An 18,369-nucleotide genomic window follows, 5' to 3' on the forward strand; every position below is an offset into this window, starting at 1 on the left:
CTACTGAAATTCTCACAATAGACCAAAGTAGCCATTTGTAATAGTCTTCAACAACAAGAAAAACAATCCACAGAGTAGCAGTGCATGTCTGTAATCCCAGTTACTCAGGAGGCTGAGGCCAGAGGATCACAAGTGTGAAGCCAGCCTGGGCAACTTAATGAGACCCAGTCACAGAATCAAAAGGGATGGATATATAGCTCACTGCTTGCCGAGCATGTGTGAGGCCCTGGGTTCACTCCCCGGTACTGCAATGATTATAACCATTGCCCCAAGTACTTCTAGTGCTCCTTAACCATTTCTAAATTGATCACAGATTGTATTTTTTAAAAAGCAATGTTTTAGGAACCCAATGGATCTGCCTACATTTTAGGAACCTGTGACACTAATGCAGGAGCCAACACCCAGCACCTCAATGGAGTGAGGAAGGTCTAGTTCACCAACTGGCATGAAAGCAAGAGCTGCCTATGGCCTTCCTAGTCCAACCATGGGCCACAGAGCAGCAGCAGCGGCATCCCAGATCCACTGGGACAGAATCAGTTATTATGAAATATTTTTTTCTCTTTGATGAACAAAAACACTTTGGGAAATCTTCATGAACACTTCAGGAGTATTCGACAGAATGGTCTGAAATACAGGGATATGTGATCTTAACTGATTGAGTAAGTCATTCCCAAATTTCCACGTGGTGATACTCACACTGTGTGCTCCTTGAATGGTGCGGACTAAGTTGAGCCCTTTCCAGACGTAGATGTCACCGTTTAAAGCACCAGAGTAGGTGACGTCTTCTTTGGCACATGCAAGGCAAAGGATGGTCTGAAGATCCCCCGTTTTGCCAAATATCCCTCTTTTTGCAGTTAGGGCATTTCCACATAGTGTCCAAAACTAGCAAGTAAGAGATAAAATAAGTGGATCTAAAATAGAGTACTCTGATGTGCTGCATTACTGGTATTTTCGTGACAGTGCATATTACATAATTTACTATATCTGAATTAGGCACAGATTGTTTCATAGTGACAGCAAAGAAAACATTTCAGCCTACCTCTAGGTCAATGAGAAAATCTTGTGATAATATTTTTTAAACTTTCAATGTTCCAAAATTTCAAAACTTTGCATAATATTTAATAGCAATATGATCGAAAATGCCAATGTTCTCAAACTTGGAATAAAGTAGAGGAGAGCTGGTGTTGTGGCTCAGTGGCAGAGAATTGCCTTTGCACATGTGAGGCACTGGGTTCGATCCTCAGCACCACATAAAAATAAATAAACAAAATAAAGATTTAAAAAATAAATAAATAAATAAATAAAGTAGATGAATCTCTTGATATCAGCATGCTATAGTGACACGACCATATCAATGTTTATAGCAGCTCAATAGCTAAGCTATTGTGCCCTTCAACAGATCAATGGATAAAGAAAAGGTGATACATTTACACAATGGAATATTACTCAGCCACAAAGAAAAATGAAACTCTGGCTTTGCTGGTAAATGGATACAACTGGCAACTATCATGCTATGTGAAATCAGCCAATCCCCTCAAAACCAAAGGCTCAATGTTCTCTCTGATATGCAGATGCTAACTCATAATGAGTGGGGGGTGGGGAGAAGAATAGAAATTGACTGAATTAGAAAAAGATAAATGAAGGGAAGGAAGGGGTATGGGAATAGCAAAGACAGTAGAATGAATTGGACATAACTTTCCTCTGTTCTTATATGAATACACAACCTGTGCAATGCCACAACATGTACAACCACAAAAAATGGGAAGTTATAGTCCATGTATGCATGATATGTCAAAATACATTTTATTGTCATTTTTAACTAAAAAGAACAAATACATTTTTTAAAAAGTAGATGAATCAGGCTGGGTGTGGTGGAACAGGCCTATAATCCCAGTTGTTGAGGAGGCTGAGGAGGGAGGACCGAGAGTTCAAAGGCAGCCTCAGCAATGGCAAGGCACTAAGCAGCTCAATGAGACCCTGTCTCTAAATAAAATACCAAATAGGGCTGGGGATTTGGCTCAGTGGTTGAGTGACCCCAAGTTCAATCCTGGTACTCCCCCCAAAAAGGGGAGATGAATCATGTTTTTATCTTTTTGTCAAATGATAAAACTGGTTGTTATGATTTAGATAGGACATATCCGCCAAGAGCTCATGTGTGAGAAAATGTAAGAATGTTCAGAGGTGAAGTGATTAGGTTATGAGAGCCATCACCTAATTGGATTAGTCCATAAAAGTGGATTAATCCACTGTTGTGGATTAACTGGGTGTAGACAGGTTGTGGCTAGAGGCATATGTAGGTCACTTGAGGTATGCCTTTCCCATTTATATTTTGTTCCTGGTGAACAGAGCTCTCTCTGCTTCCTGGTTGCCATGTCCTGGGCTGCTTCCCCTTCCCAGGCCTTTCCACCATGATGTTCTGCCTCACCTCAGGCCTAGAGCAATGGAGTCAACCCACTAAACCTCTGAAACCAGGAGCCAACAAACTTTTCCTCCTCTTAAGTTGTCAGGTCTTTTGGTCACAGTGACAACAACAACAACAAAAAGCTGACTCAACCATTAGTATGTTAGTATGGGTTTATTGCAGTGAGGTTTAGAAATAAATAATTTTCCTTTTAATATTTATTTGTAAGTTCCCATAAGCCTATGATATATTGCCCAGGCATTTTTAATGTGTATATATATTTAGAAATAATTGCTTTCTAACTAAAAGCTTTACACCTCTATACTGTAGAAATATGTTTCTAAATATGAGTGATATTTCCATATAGTCAAAGGATTGAATAGGTTTTTCCATTTTAGTTGCACAATTCAAGGGAGGACTATTACCATTAGGGACACTCATAATTACACAGAAATCCAACACTTTTCTTTGATATAGTTTTGAAATATGAAGTGGTATAATTTCACTGCCATTTACGTAGCACCTCACAGTTTATAAAAGTTTCTCCACATGCTGTTTGATCTCTTAAAGAACAGAAGTGTTTCATGATAACTTAATATGCTTGAGAACTGGCCAAAGACAGATTCAACTACTGTCCCCATCTGGCTGTGAGGGAAAGGAGGCATCAGTGACTTGGCAAAGGCACAGGGAAATGGGGGTCATACACGAGGAACCAACGAAATCTTGATATTTACTCTGAGATCTGTAAGTCGATGAAAATGTATATATGGAAAAAAAAGAATGAGAATTTTAAGACAGCATATTCAGATTATGCACAAGGGACAAGGAAATTCAAAGCTAGAGGAACCCCTGAGTTACATTAAATGGAATGAACAAGGATAGGATTCAGCTCAGTGGAGAGGAAGAAATGACATGAGGCTCAGGAGGACCAGACCAGACACCTCCTGGTGACAGCAGTGTGTGAGGAAGGAAAAAAAAATTCAGTGACAACCCTAATACTATGTGCCTGCAGGAGAGGAAAAGGGCGGTCCCCTGGTGTAGTTGGGTACACGGGGAGGCAGTCTGGGGACGACTGCACCATTGGTAGCATGGTGGGGACTGTGGCAGCCCTGGAGGAAGTGGGAAGGGAAGCAGGTGTGCAGCTATGGGGAGCAACTCAGGACGCCCCTCTTGAGGGAGGAGCGCCATTCATTTCTTTAGGTGGCGTTATTTTTGTGAAAAGGCACTGAAGTGTACATCGAAAGAATAAAAAACATTCAGGGAAAAGGCTAGTTAGGTTTAAGCTAAGTTGAGGTTTTAACTCTGAATTTGTACAATGGGACACAAATAATTACTGTTTATACAAATATGACAAAAAAACTTGCTTCGTGGAGATGCCCAAGGCAGGTGTTTTCCTTTCTCGTGTCTCCTCATGAAGGAGGATTAAACAGAGTATTTTGTCCTTTGACTTGAGATGTGCACTGTCAGCTTCAGTTAATTATTTTTTTTGATGGACAGCTACACGCATACAAAAAAAAGCCAACACCCTCAGATGTGATCATATAAAGGTTTTCTGATAAAACAATCACCCAGTCAGTAGGTGTAATGACATGAAACATTCTGAATAAATCAAAGAGTTCTCTTAAAAGGCATGTGTAGATATGATGCCAGAAGATTTTCTGCAGAGAATGGAAAATACCCAAGATATTATCTCTTCTCGAGACCATTTTCTATTTGGAAAAGAGTAGCATTGGCATCATTAAATACCCATCCAAATGGAGAGACATTGTTTATCTTCTCCAATCTCCATTCACAAATTGCAATGCAAATTTTGTTAGAACTGGCAGGTGCCTTGGAGTTCATCAAGCCCTAGGTAGTCCCCCAGGCTTCCCAGTTCTACAACTAGAAATTGGAGAAGGCTCAACAGTATGCACAGACCTGTAGGCTCATTTGCTGTAAAACCAATGAAGCAAATGATGCTCAACTGTTACTGTTTTGCAAGCATTCGTTTCAGATAATTGTAATTTGCCTGTTTGCCAAACACAGAACTTACAAAACCAGGAAGGATTTTTTACCCTGGCTACAAAACCTTCACATAAAAATGTTCTCTTGGCAAAGATTTTTGTACCCAACTTGTGACGAAAATCATTCACTCAATGTTAACACAGGTTGGGGAGGGAGAAAATGTGGGGGAATTCTGGAACCCAAATATAGAATATAGGTAGTGAAGACAACTTATCAAAGCCTGCTTAAATTTGTTCTGTATTTCTAAATAAAATTCATAAAGGCTTTCTGGGTGGACATTTGCAGATTCTTCCATTTGAGGTAAAGATGCTCATTTTTGCTTAGGAAAAAAAATGCTTAAATCTGCTACAATAACCAAACAGGATAAGCAGAAAACAGGATAGTATTTTTGATGGGGATTGAATGATGTCAATGCTACTGTTTTCCACAGGATATTATTTCCAGGATATTTTTTTTTCTAGCATAGTACTTTCAAATAAAGTTCCAGAATTTTATCTGTCTGTGTGTTTAGAACTAAAAGAGTTAACCAAGGATGGAAAGAAATAGGGAGGAAGCTGGAGAATTCTTTCAATTAAACAGCTCATCTAGTTAGAACCCAATTAATGTTATGTTTTGGAGAAAAGTTAAGCCAGGACAGACCATTAAAGAGAGAATTGCTCTGTAGGAAGAACTCTACAAAGGGAGCCAAAGGATGCGTTTAAATCTCTCTGCCACCATTTCTGTGATGCTTGGAAATAAGGAAAAATTAACATGGTTGTGCCCCTACTGGTACCATACACTCTTTAATGCAACTCAATGAATTCAGGAGATAGCAATCCCCGTATTTGGTGCTGGGGAGAGGAAGAAAGTCAGTCTCACGGAGATTAAATAGCTTGACCAGGGTCAAGAAAGAGAAACAAAATCAGGATTCAAAATCAAGTACCCTCCTGGGTCTCAGTCTCCTGTGGAAGAAGGTTGGACAGGGAGGGTTGGACTGTGGCTCCCAGGTATCCAGGAAACCACCAGAGCCTAATGGAGATCAGTTCATCATGAGCTCATGATTCTTTACTACTTTACTTGAAAAACAACTCAGTGCTTCTTCCTATCTTCAGCTGATGAGAAACTCATGCCGCAGAGACACATCTTTGATTAATAAAAGGTTGCTAAGGGAACTATTCTTTAATGACTATTTTGTGCCAAAAATCTTTCAAAACAATGGTTCTCACGCAAAGCAAGCTACATAAAGAAGTTCTTCAATGATGCAACCATTGGTAATCTTGGCACACATCAAGAGCCAAGGACCTTCCTGGCTCCCCAGTGCCATGACTCCATGGGGGACCACAGCCTCCCTAACATCCTGACTTACAGGGAAAGCCTCCCTGGCTCTGCTGCTTACCAAGGCTCCAGAACAATGTATCTCATACCATATGGGATCTCCTTTACACCCTGGGAGGTTTGGAGTTTTGCCTTTCTTACAGGATGTTCTGTTCCAACATTTTAACTTCTAAACTTCGAGTTACTGAAAACAAGGTCTGTGCTTGCTCTTTCACATAGTTCAAACTCAGCAAATATTTATTAAATGGCACAAGATTTTTGGTCTTTCAGGTGTACTGTACAAAGCATAGGGGAAGGAGCTTCCATCTGCCACTAAAGGCACTGAAGCAAAAAGTGCATGCCATCAGACATCTTCTCAGGTTGAAGATGAGGTCTTTGCACAAGAACTTAAAATGTTTATGAAGCCTTAAGGTCTTGGTAGAACATCTTATACCTTTAAATACCACACTACAAAAATTATTACCAAAATTTCTTGTGATAACAGTATGGCTGCATTTATCTGTAACTAACCCACAAGATTTTTACCCGCTCTGATAGATTATATGATCTAAACTTTAGCTGTAGGAAGAAGACTAAAGGGACATGTACTTTTTTCTGCATTCTTCCCACCCCATTCATTTGGAATAGAGTGATGTGGCTTAGAGTCTTTTCATAACAGGATAATATAAATTTGTGTGATCTTTAGATATTTTGACCTTGGAGAAATAGCTGTTATTATGATAAAACAATAATGTATGCTTCTCCTTATAAGTTTTCTAGGTCCATGTGTTACTGGTACTTATGTGCAAGGTAAATTCTGCATATAAATAATGTACACTAGGGAAAAGTTGGGAATGTGGTGAAACAAGAAGGGCAGTTTGGAGGAATGACAGGATCTACTCGACTCATATAGAAAAGTACCATTTTTGTATTAACAGAGATTCAGACATGCTCCATTCACCAGGATGATTTTTGTACTCTTATTTATGGACTTGGATTTATATTATCTACAACATTATAGACAGAAGATCCTGCACTATATCCCATAGTTCAGGAGAAATTTTTGCTATGTGAAAGCAGAGTATGTTGATGGTATTAATTTTGCTAGCTGTATAACAAAACAAAAAGAAGCAAATGTGGGCCTTGTAGGAGGCAGGTTCAGCCTGTATAGTCTAGAGGAAGGCAGGAGACATTTAAAAACCAATGGCCTGAGCTGGGGATGTAGCTCAATGGTATAGCACTTATGTTGCATGCATGAGGCCCTAGGTTTGATCCCTGATACTGCAAAATTTTTAAAAACCAATGGCTTAGGGGATGGGGTTGTGACTCAGTGGTAGAGCACTTGCCTAGCATGTGTGAGGCACTAGGTTCAATCCTTAGCACCACATAAAATAATAAATAAATAAAAGTTTAAAAGGTTAAAAAAAACACACCAATAGCTTAGGAAGGACTGTATTGTATCCCTATGTTAAACACCTAAGAAAACACACCAATGTGTCAAAGATGCAAGGAGCAATATCAGTAAACATTCATTATAATATAAAAACTTAATTCATAACATTAAAAAGTGCAACTATTTTAAAACATCCTAGAAGTATCAGAAGTATCCAGTTGAGTATTTAATTAACAAAGTTTCTTTCTCAGCTGCCTGATGAGTGCTTCACTTGATTATCATGACTTTGTATTTCTGAAAGAGCACTATCAGCTGATGCTGCTTGCTTCAGGATCAGGGAAACAGGTAAAAGGGCTTCAGGTTTAAGGAAAAAAAGTCAAGTCAAGCAGTCTCTCAACCCCCAATTATATTGACACCTAAATTTCTTTTCAATCAAGGTATAAAAAATTTGTTTAATAACTACTTTACCTTTATATGCTTTACTCCACAGCTAACCACTCTGTTTGGCTGATATGGATCCCAAGAAATATCAAAAATCTGTAAAAAAAAAAAAAAGTTGGTCATTTTATGTGTTTCTATCTTCTTCTGAAAACCAGTACAACTGCTAAGTCTCTATCTAAAACACTTAGAGTACAACGTAACCTGCACAGAATGGAAAACTGGGATTCAGCTTTGGGAACAAGTCAGGTACAGCTAACTCTTCACCACCTCATGTCTACTTACCTTTGGCCTGAATAGAGAGGTAATTAACCCCAGAACTGGGAACTAGCATCATATTTTATTTTTGTTCATCTGGGATAAACAAATTCTCATGATTTAGGGTAATTTTTAAATCAAATTTCTACCTTTATTTGCAGTGCAGATAAAACACTTTGGAGACTGTTTTTCAATAAAAATTAAAAGAATTATAAAATGCTTCCTTTTAGCTAGGAAGATTTTTGTCAATTACAACTTAATGTGACCAACATCTTCTAATCATCACAGAATGTGAGACAAAGTTAGTTATCTGACACTAATTAGCCCACCTAAAATAGTCCTTTAAACCTTCATTTTAATTTGACCCAAAATACTCACATTTCCAATTCTCTAAGGAACTGAAAACACAGGAGCTAATCCTATTTGTCATTCTTTAAAAGCTACCAGAGAGACTACAGGGAATTCCATTTCCATTTGGAGACAGGGAAGAGAGGTCCACCAACACTGAAAGTCAAATGTGTCTATCCTGATTGTTTAAAATATGTTTTTCTAGGATTCATTCAAGACACTCTCATTAGGTGGTTTTGGAATAGAGTCTACAACATTATAGACAGAAGATTCTGCATCATATTCCATAGTTTTCTAAGTAAGACCTGATTTTTTAAATAGTCTCCAGGAGATTCTGATGCAGGTGGTCCATGGACCACATTCTGTGAAGTACTCAGAAGGGGAAGGGAACAATTGTCAGGGACAAAGTCTAGACAAGCGAAGGAACCTAAGCCACTAGCTTGTCATCACCTAGAAAGGAGCAATCATGGGCTCCAGAAAGTGCACTAAAGAAAAAAGACTTGGTCCAAGGATTCATTTTCCCTATTTGAGCTCAGTCCCAGCATCTCTAACCTTAACTTCATTATCTCCAAAATGGATAATTCTACCTCAGTTTGGTTATAAGTTAAGATGGGCTGGGGTTGTGGCTCAGTGGTAGAATGCTTGCCTAGCATGTGTGAGGCTCTGGGTTTGATTCTCAGCACCATATATAAATAAATGAATAAAATAAAGGCCTATCAACATCTAAAAAAAAATATATATATATATATATATGATAATGTAAATGAAATCACTTTGCAGGTTACAAAGCACTATTATACAAATGTAATATGTTAATTATTTTAGTGACTAAAATAATACTGAAGTTAATCATAAGTAACCAATAACTCATACTGGCACCAATAATAAAGACATCAGTAATAAAGAACAAACTATGTGATACAAATTAACAGGGCCTAGGGACAGTGGAAAGTATTTCATTAAAGCAATCTGGACTCTTTTCTCAGTAGACTAACACTGCACTTTTTATAATCTACCCCCCAATTGGAAAATATAACTGTGCAAAAAGGACAGTCATTGAGATCAGATAAGCTGGTCATGTGACATGTTAAAAGCAGCAACTTAGAGAAATTAAATTTAACTGAACAGAGGCCTTTGCAAACTGGGCAGCCCTCAGGACCAGCATAGATTCAGGAGCTCCACCCTGAAACATATGCAGGCAGGACACATAAGTCAGGTACCAATAGCTCAGATGGTGCTAGAGCTTGGCATTTGCCTCATTTACGCATGGTCTGCTCAGTTGGCAGCCTGCAATTCACTGAAGCTCAGCTGCTATGATAGGCTGAGCCTCAGTTATTTGTTTCAAAAGTACACTTCTAAGTTAGGCTTTTGGTTTGTAGATTGGTAGGGACTTAAGACATGGAGACAGGGTCAGGCCAAATTTAGTTTAACAGGAATTTAACAGCACACTAAAAGCACTTTATATATACAAAGGTATAGAAAGTTTGTATACAAAGGTCTACACATCAGGCCATTTTTCTAAGTAAGGATATTTTACTGGTTATAAGCATTTATAATATTTTTTCCAAGGCAATAGGTCCAAAAGTCTAATATAGTATATTAAATCAGACTAATGTAATATATTAGATCAGGCTGTATAAAATGATGCAGAATTAGAAATAGTAATTTCAGAATTACTTAGAAATTACATGAAGTTTGTTTTCATCAGAGTTGGTTAGGGCATCCCATTCCTGTGTACTGGGTCTCAAGTCCACTTTTGGTAATCACTGGCTGTTCATGTGTTAATCCAGTCCAACACAACTTGCAAGATATGTATAATAGGATCACAGTATGAGCAGGAAAAGTAACAACCAAAATTCAAGAACTGAAATATTTCAACCTAAATATTTCATTAAGTACTAAGTATCTATTAAACTCAGATCCCTGGGGTCAGGGGAAAAACTCAGTGGGACAGTGCTTGTCCAGCATACACAAGGTCCTGGGTTCAAACCCCAGCACTGAAAGAGAAAAAAAAAGAAATAAAATCCTTGAGGGTAAAGTCCTTTTGTTACTATGCAGTAAAATCTCTCTAGGGGATTCTATATGCAGCTAGGGTTGGGATCCACTGAATCAAAGGGGCCCTGGTCCTTTTTCAACACTTAAATTATATTGCTTGTCACTGCTAGGTTTTGTGAAGACCTGTTCCTGGAGAGGAATTTGCTGTGAAGTCCCTTCATAACTATACATCTCCGGATGAACGTAACATTCTTATAAAATATTTTCAGAGTTCCAATTATGCAAGAGATGATGAACTTAAAGTTTAATTATGGCCTCATTCTATATAGAAAGATAATTATATTGTATAGAAACACAAAACAACTAGAAATTCAAGGTAAGATATTCATGCAAGTTCATTTTTCTTTTAAACTAGAAAGCAAGACAAGAAAGGAGTCGAATTATTCAAGTATGCAAGACACTGGAGAAATTTGAATTCTGACCAGTTGTGTGCATATAGCTGCTCCATTCTTTACCTTGCCAGCCATGACTACGTGGAATTAACATTTCTCATCACACTGACTTCCATATGAATGGTAATCAGGCCACAGTGTGCATTCAACATTCTCAAATATAACAATCACAAAATTGTCATTACAGTCATTTGAAATTAAAATGCATACCCTTATAATCATGAATATTTCTAGCAACTATTTCCATGTCTAAATGAATACATCTAAACTACATATATAATTTAAATTTTAATTCTATTTTGATTTTAGGAAGAAGTCAAGTGCCAGCATCAAAAGTTTGTTTTAGGGCTGGAGTTGTAGCTCAGTGGTAGAGCACTTGCCTCGCAACTATGAGGCACTGGGTTCAATCCAGCACCACATAAAAACAAACAAAGGCATTGAGTCTATATACAACTTAAGAAAAAAAAAAGATTAAAAAACGTTTCTTCATCTATGAAAAGCAGTAGAAATTCAAGAATTCTAGAAGCAATGATGCTAACATAGCACACTATATCATTAGTAAAAGAAATAGTATGTTTAAAAGAAATAGTATGTTTATAAATTGACTTTGTAGGGGAAAAAAACCTACATGTAACACATTTATTTTTTAGAAATATACTAATCTGAGAAGCAATATCACAATTATGCTACAGTTTTGAAAACTGCATAGTTTGATCTAACAAAGGTCTTACCCGGTCGGAATGGCCAGTGGCTGAGGCCAGAAGTTTTCCCTTCCTCCAATCCCAAATGCAGACAGTGTTTTTGGCATCCAGTCCTACAGAGGCTAAACGCTAAAAAAAAAAAAAAGAATAATTTAATATCTGAAAGTGATGTGAAGATTTCCTATTACTCATGTTTACTTTCAACAAATAGTGATTTCTTCCTATAGGACAGGCATTGAATTTCTTATGAACTGATTTCTCGAAATCCATTCTAAACACAGAGCAAAAGGTATAATAGATGACTTCCATTAGTAGGTACCAAAATTTTAAAAAACTAAAAGCCACTGCTCATGTGTCTTTTTGAAAAAAGGAAGAACATATTCAAACTCTCATGAGGTCCTGAAAGATCAGCGGAAGTTATAGGACCAGAACTTGAAAGCAAGGGTTAAATTTTTATTTTTTTTTTTTAGTTTAACATCTTAATGTCAGACCTAGGAAACTCAGAGATTTTAAAACATGTCCTTAAGAAAGGTCTATGCTGTAATTTTTCATCAAGGGTTTCAGCAATGGAAATAAGATGTGGTTGTGTTTTTATTCATATAATTAGAATGGGTGAATTCCACTCATTTTTTTAAGTAGTAAAAAATAAAAAGAAAGAAAGCAGCTAAACATGGGAAAGGTAAGATTCTTATTTGAATGAAAAAAAGTCAAAAGAAATGGATATTGTTCATTTGTAGTTACCTACAAAAGCATTTTTTTGTTTTTAATTTTTTTTTGGTTGTTGATAGACCGTTATTTAATTTATTTATATGTGGTGCTGAGAATCGAACACAGTGCCTCACACATGCTAGACAAGTGCTCTACCACTGAACCACTTACCCCTAGATAAGCATTGCTATTGCCTTTTGTCAATTGTGAACTAATGGGCCATTTATTGTTTTTTAAATATCATTTGGTTCCAGTGAACTCTGTCCAGGGAATATAGCAGACCTGAAGCAATAGGCATCAACAAGCCGTGAAATCCATAATTGTAAACAAATAAGAGTTATTTTTCTCAATTGATAGTTGCCTATCCGCAATCCACCCCATCCCATCCTTCAAAATAAAGCCCTAAGGGAATAGCTAGGATTCTAAATGAAATAACATGTACGAAGAACTAATAGTTAAAGATGGATCACCCTCCACTGCATTACATTTTCTTGTTATATTTCAGAACAAATTTTATATGTTTGCTTGAAGTAATGAGATTAGAGAATGTGCGTATAGATACACATAGAAGCACAAATTTACACTTATACATACATATGCATCCTGACACATTCGTTCAATTTAATCAGGAGGAAGTCAATAAAACTGCAAGCCTGAACAAATTATCACTACCCAGCCACCACTGCTCTTTAGATGTGGCATGTATGCATCATTCTGACAAAACTGAATGAGGTTACCAACTAGTAAAATTAAAATCACATATGTCAGGGGCCTACATATATAACAAATCTAGCGCTAGAAAGAAATAAGGACAAAGTTTGACTGAATAATGACTAAACTAGCAGAGAACACCAAGTAAATGTGAATTATTTAAAAAGAAGTCAAACCTGGTCACCTCCTATAATTACTGATTTTTTTTTTTATAAACTCCTAGTTGTCAAGCTTCTGTGAATAATATCCCAGATCATTTCATGGCACTGATTTACAAAAACAAGTCCAAAATTTACCAAAAACTGAATTGAAGGAATTAACTGACAGAAGATGATAAAGACAAAGGAAGGGTGGCAAAGGCACATGGAGAAGCACATGCAGTGGCAGCCAGGAATGACCATTTCCATCCTTTACTGTAACATATTAACATCTTTTCTGGCAAGCGTTGCTATAGATCCAGTGAAGTGGGGATATCTTTGTTGTAGAGACTGGGAAGGTTTCACAAGGACCCTTGAAGTGTCTTCAAAGAATGGTTCTCTTCAAGGGGCCACGCAAGTAAGCAAAGCACAAGACCTGGCAGAGGAATCTTACTAACTTGTCCAATTTGATTACTTTGGAACTTGGAGCTAACCTAGAAGGCCCATCTACAAGGTGTGGAATTCACTCAATGGTACCCTGAGATCGTACTGGTTTTAAAGAATGGTTTAACGCTTCCTTCAGTTGATGAAAAGCGTTATCAAGAAACTATGAGGGGACCAGAAGTTACTTAAACTAAATTGGACATGGCTCCAATTTGGAACTTAGTGGACAGCGGCAGTGAGAATGGGAAGGGGAGAATGATTGTCAGAGTTATTGTAAAGAAACCTGAAACTTATAAATACGCAGGAATTGATGACTGCTCGAATTGGGAGTGGTGGGGAGAAGGAGTCAGAAATGACCTCAAGGTAAAGAGTCAAAGAGAATCTTCTCAGTGGATTATTAGGTGGTGTTACCTTCTGAAATCAAGGGGTAGAACATGATGCTCAGGACTTGAGGTCTGCAAAAATGGCTGGGTCCAGTCCTTATTCTAAGCGGGAAGCTACAATGGATGTCAAAATGGAATTGCTGAATCATGGTGGGCCTACCTTCATAAGCTCATGACTTCTTCTATGGAGGTTTTTTTTAAACCAGACAGTGGGACTGGGGGAACCAACGCTGGTGCATACACAGAGCTTGATATCAGAACAACAAGCTTGGAAAAGGGTCAAAGCTGTGAGAAATTCAAGGAAGAAGGCTGCCAAGAGAAGCCAGCAAAGGTTGGCTATGTGCCTTCTAATTTTAGGTGAATTGTAAAAAGTGATTAAGGAAAACATAAACAGAGAAAGATACACACCTGTCCATCTGAGTCGAAAGCCAAGCAGGCAACTCCATGTGTGTGAACATCTTTGAGAATAGACACAGTCTGGACATTATAGGAATCCCATATGCAAATATACGGCTCCTTCCCAACTTGGCCAGTTGCAATGAGAGTTTTATCTGGGTGTAAGGCAAGGCTGAAAGAGAAAAATGTCCTCTTTTTACATCTTCCAATTACATAAAAGGCAGACAGTGATCATCTTTTATTCAAATTTGTTTCTCATTTTAAATCATCTAATGAGCTGATTTCAAAACCAAGAGTCTAAGGTATCCCAAAGTAATTAATTACCTGATGGGTCCAAGTTGAAATGTTTAACTTTGGTAAAGAGAGGGTTAGTACAATTTGATGATTTCATCTGATCTTACCTATTTGGTTACCTTGTAAAGCAGATACTATTATAATTCTCCAATTAGAAAATCTGTATGAGTCTATAATGCTTAATATGATGATGGGTACTTACAAAACATTGCTCTACTTTCAAGCTAGCTTTTGACTTAAATTTAGTGGGGGGAACCTTGTTGCTAGGAGAAAGTTCACTTCTCCAATCAATTAAACCTGCCTGCAGGAGCACTGCATACTGTCCTCATTAGGATTTCAAAGCACGGACAGGTCTCAAAGTGAAGTGCTGTTTCTGAGGCCATTGTCATAGATGATGCATTTTAAATGAAAATCTCCATTTTACATAAATCACTGTGACACCAAGAGAACTGCCAATTACTAGGCTGGTGGTTTGTGTAGCAATTTTCCTCAGTAGTCCAATCAAAATAAAATTTTGTCAAAAAATTCAAGGAATCTGTAGCAGTCGAGAGAGAAAGGTTATCATCATTATTCCTAGGTGAAAAATCACTATAATGTTTCAAATTCATTGCATGAAGAAGTTGTGCCTTCTAAAAACATGTGTTAGAATTTTAAAAAATAAAAACAAAAAAGAACACATTACCCAAGGAAACTGATAATTCTGTTCACAGAATAAGCAGAAATACAAGGTTTTACAAATTCAATTTTCAGTATCTGCTCAGTGAAGAAAAGTAGACTTAAGAGTCTACTCTTAGATGTGTGCTCTTATTAATTTCCATATGTTATTAAGTATATGCTCTGGAATAGGACACCTGGATTTGCCTATTGGCTGCCCTTTACTATCTCTGGTTTCTATGGACAAATTAATTTTTTGTGGGCAAATTGCTGTCTTTTGCTTGCTTTCCTCATCAACCAAATAGAGATACTATATAGAAATAGATGATGTAATCAATCTAAAGCATTTACTACAGTGCCCAGCACAGGCTGAGAACAGTACAAGTTTCATCATCATCATCTGTGTGACTGGCATTATATAGATATGAGCAACACATGCATGTCTGTTTGATTTTGAAAGGGCATGTTGCACCCAAACAGTTTTAAATGCCAGTTAGACATGTACAAGTGTCTTCTAGAAAATATCCTTGAGGATCTTTATAAGGAAGTAATATAAAAAAACGAAACTCATTCACAACAGGTGAATGATAGGGCTTTGAAACTTTCTACGCTTGTAGTACCTTTTAGCAATTTAGAGTTGTTAAGAGATGATAGACAAAGTATAAAAGGAGCCTCCCAGTCTGTTTTGGGGGGATATATCTGGTAGATGGCTTATAAGTATGATAGTTTTCCATTATTAAAAAAACTGAGATAACTAAGTTGAGGAGAGAATAGGTTTATTTTGGCTGTTTCAGAGGTTTCAGCCCTTAATCAACTGGCCCCATTCCTTTGGCCAACTGCATGATGCAGCAGCACATGATACAGAGTAACACATCATGAATGGGAGAAGCAAACGGAAGTGAAAGAGGAAGGGCTCTTCCCCCTCCTCTTCCCCCAATGGTCTCCCACCAGGTCCTAACACCTCTCAACAGCCCCCACACCAGGGAGCAGGTGTTCACTACCTGGACCTTTGGGAAACACTTCAGATGCAAACTACAGCAGGAAATATCCTAGCAAACTGCAGGAAGATTAGAAATGCCATGCATGTGTCATTAAACTAAGTGGCTGGAGGCTGTCTATGAAAACCCTGTGACCAACTGGTATATTTTATTTCATTAATTCATTAAACAAAACTAAGGATTGGGTATGTGAGATATAGTGTAATAGATATATAAACAGAAAAGACACTGCCTGTGTTTCACAGAGCCCACCTTAAGGAGGACAGACATATAAAGAAATAATTATATAATATCATCATTGTATGTGTGGGCATTGTATGTGTGCATGCCCACACATACAATGACATAGCAAGAGGGAACATGGAGAGACCAGCTACACAGGCTATTAGAGAAAGTTTAACTTCATATAAAAGACAAGATGCAAAAGGGGATTCATGGAAAAAGACAATTGGGCACAAAATGAGATGGGTCCAGCAGGCAAGGGCAGCTGATGAAAGTCCACTTAACCAGGCTGGGAAGTTAGGTCACCACCAACTATTACAAGCATGCTTCACAGTAAAATGCAAAGGACAGATAAGTCATGGGTATTCATGGGAGAGGCAAAGAAATTAGCTAGGAACTGTGGGGGAGATAGTGAGATAAGATAGGTAAAGGATGAATCAGGAGCTTTTAGGGAAAGAGAAAAAGAGGGTTTAGAATGTTTGAGGTTAATGAAAAACATGAGCATGTCAAAGTCAATAGAAGTTTTTGGCTTGGGCAACAGGGTTTTGTGACACACAGAGTATACTAGAATCTGAAGCCTGTGAGTCTGTCTTTGGGAAAATTGGTCTGAATTCCATCCAGTTTTTAGTGGGGAAACCAAGGAGATGTCCTCAGGTGAGCACTGGAGTCCTAAGGGCTATGAATAAGAGGATTTGACTGAGTGCATACTTAATAAAAGCAGTTGTTTTCCAACACTAAATAGTTCCTAGAATATGATATGGCAGAGTAAGCATTAAATACTTGCAGAAGGGAGCAATATGGTGCAATAGAGGCATCCAAAAATTGTTCACAGGACAGACTAAATCAACAGGCATACAACCATACATGCAGGTAAGTGGCAGTGGGCAAGTACCAGAAATCAACAGCAGAGAGATCAAGACCTGGTGAAATTCATAAACTAACAATTACAGCAAGAGAAATGGAGAACCCCAACACCTTGTAGTAGTACCACATCCAGGAGAAGGGAACTCTCTAAAAGTGAAAGAGAAAGTTGCATGATGGTGCAGAAGTCTATATCCTACAGACATACAGCCTAAAGCAAGAAGAGATGTGGAATCTGCCCAGCAGGTTAACCTTAGAGAAGTTCACTTCAACCCCCTTGAGAAGGGTCCTATTATCTGAAACTGTACTGCTTTGTGGTTCAGAAGCCCCAGCATATTCATATCTCCTGGACCCTGTGGACACGCTACTGCGTTGGCTGGGCAGTGGTAGACTCAAGAGTCTTGGCTTAAGAGAGTGACTGGAACACAAGCCTGCTGGGAGTTCTATTCTGTAGGTCTTGATGCAGAGAAAAGCATAGGATACTGCCCTTTGGAGTCAACAGATAGAGGGGTCTGCCCTCTGAGATGTGGGGAAAGAAGAGTCAGCTGTGATTTTGCCCAGGAGCCAGGATTGAGGATGACAGATCCTTCAGTTCCTTTACCCCATTCCAGCACAGAACTTGGTGGTTTGGTTGCCCCCTCTGCCTTTGGAGGCATTGAGGATCTGCCATGGTGGAGGAAGGGAAAGTCACATTTAAAGTCAAACCCAATGAACTAACAGAAGATTTCTTAGAAGAAACCCTAAAGGCCAGGAGGACATGATGGATGCATTTCAAATCCTGTAAGAAAGCAACTGTCAACCAAGATTACTACGCCCAGCGACATTATCCTTCAGAATCAACAAAGAAAATCCTTCCAAGAAAAGAATAAACAAAGGGAATTCATGACCACTAGACCAACATTTCAAAAGAGGCTTAAGGAAAATTTACACCTCAAAGAGGAAGAAAGATAATCACCATCATGACAGCACATGGAAGAATCAATCCCATTAGAAGAGATGTACAAATGAGAAATGAAACATTATCAAAAAAGTAAACTATCAAACTTAAAAGACAAATAAAAACAAAAAATATGAAAAATAACCAGAAAAAAATAAATCAATAAAATGACAGGAAAAAGTCTATACTTTTCAGTAATAACCAAATATAAATGGTATTAATTCTCTGATAAAAAGACCAAGTGTGATGGCGCGCACTGATAAGCCCAGCAACTAAGAGGGCTGAGGCAGGAAGATCAAAAATTCAAGGCCAATCTTGACAACTTAGTGAGACTGTCTCAA

At 38.0% G+C, this 18,369-nt stretch overlaps 1 protein-coding gene across 11 annotated transcripts in view; it reads right to left on the reverse strand.

Annotated features, from left to right (window-relative positions):
* The window catches only part of Eml6 (EMAP like 6), a 255,296-nt gene that overhangs the window by 138,746 nt on the left and 98,181 nt on the right, over positions 1-18,369 (reverse strand). For 10 of the 11 annotated variants that reach the window (XR_013428978.1, XR_013428979.1, XM_078029167.1 and 7 more), the window contains exons 3-6: positions 14,075-14,234; positions 11,314-11,412; positions 7,560-7,628; positions 697-882 (exon numbers count right to left, since the gene is read on the reverse strand). Coding sequence is in view for 8 of the 11 variants with exons in the window: in XM_078029167.1 (XP_077885293.1) it covers positions 697-882; positions 7,560-7,628; positions 11,314-11,412; positions 14,075-14,234 (514 nt within the window). In the remaining 3 variants the exon portion in view is untranslated. Of the gene's footprint in view, positions 1-696; positions 883-7,559; positions 7,629-11,313; positions 11,413-14,074; positions 14,235-18,369 lie in introns of those variants that run through there. The other variant, XM_078029172.1, reaches the window with a different exon arrangement.

The sequence above is a fragment of the Ictidomys tridecemlineatus genome, chromosome 12 (assembly GCF_052094955.1).
Source record: "Ictidomys tridecemlineatus isolate mIctTri1 chromosome 12, mIctTri1.hap1, whole genome shotgun sequence".
Lineage (NCBI taxonomy): Eukaryota > Metazoa > Chordata > Mammalia > Rodentia > Sciuridae > Ictidomys > Ictidomys tridecemlineatus.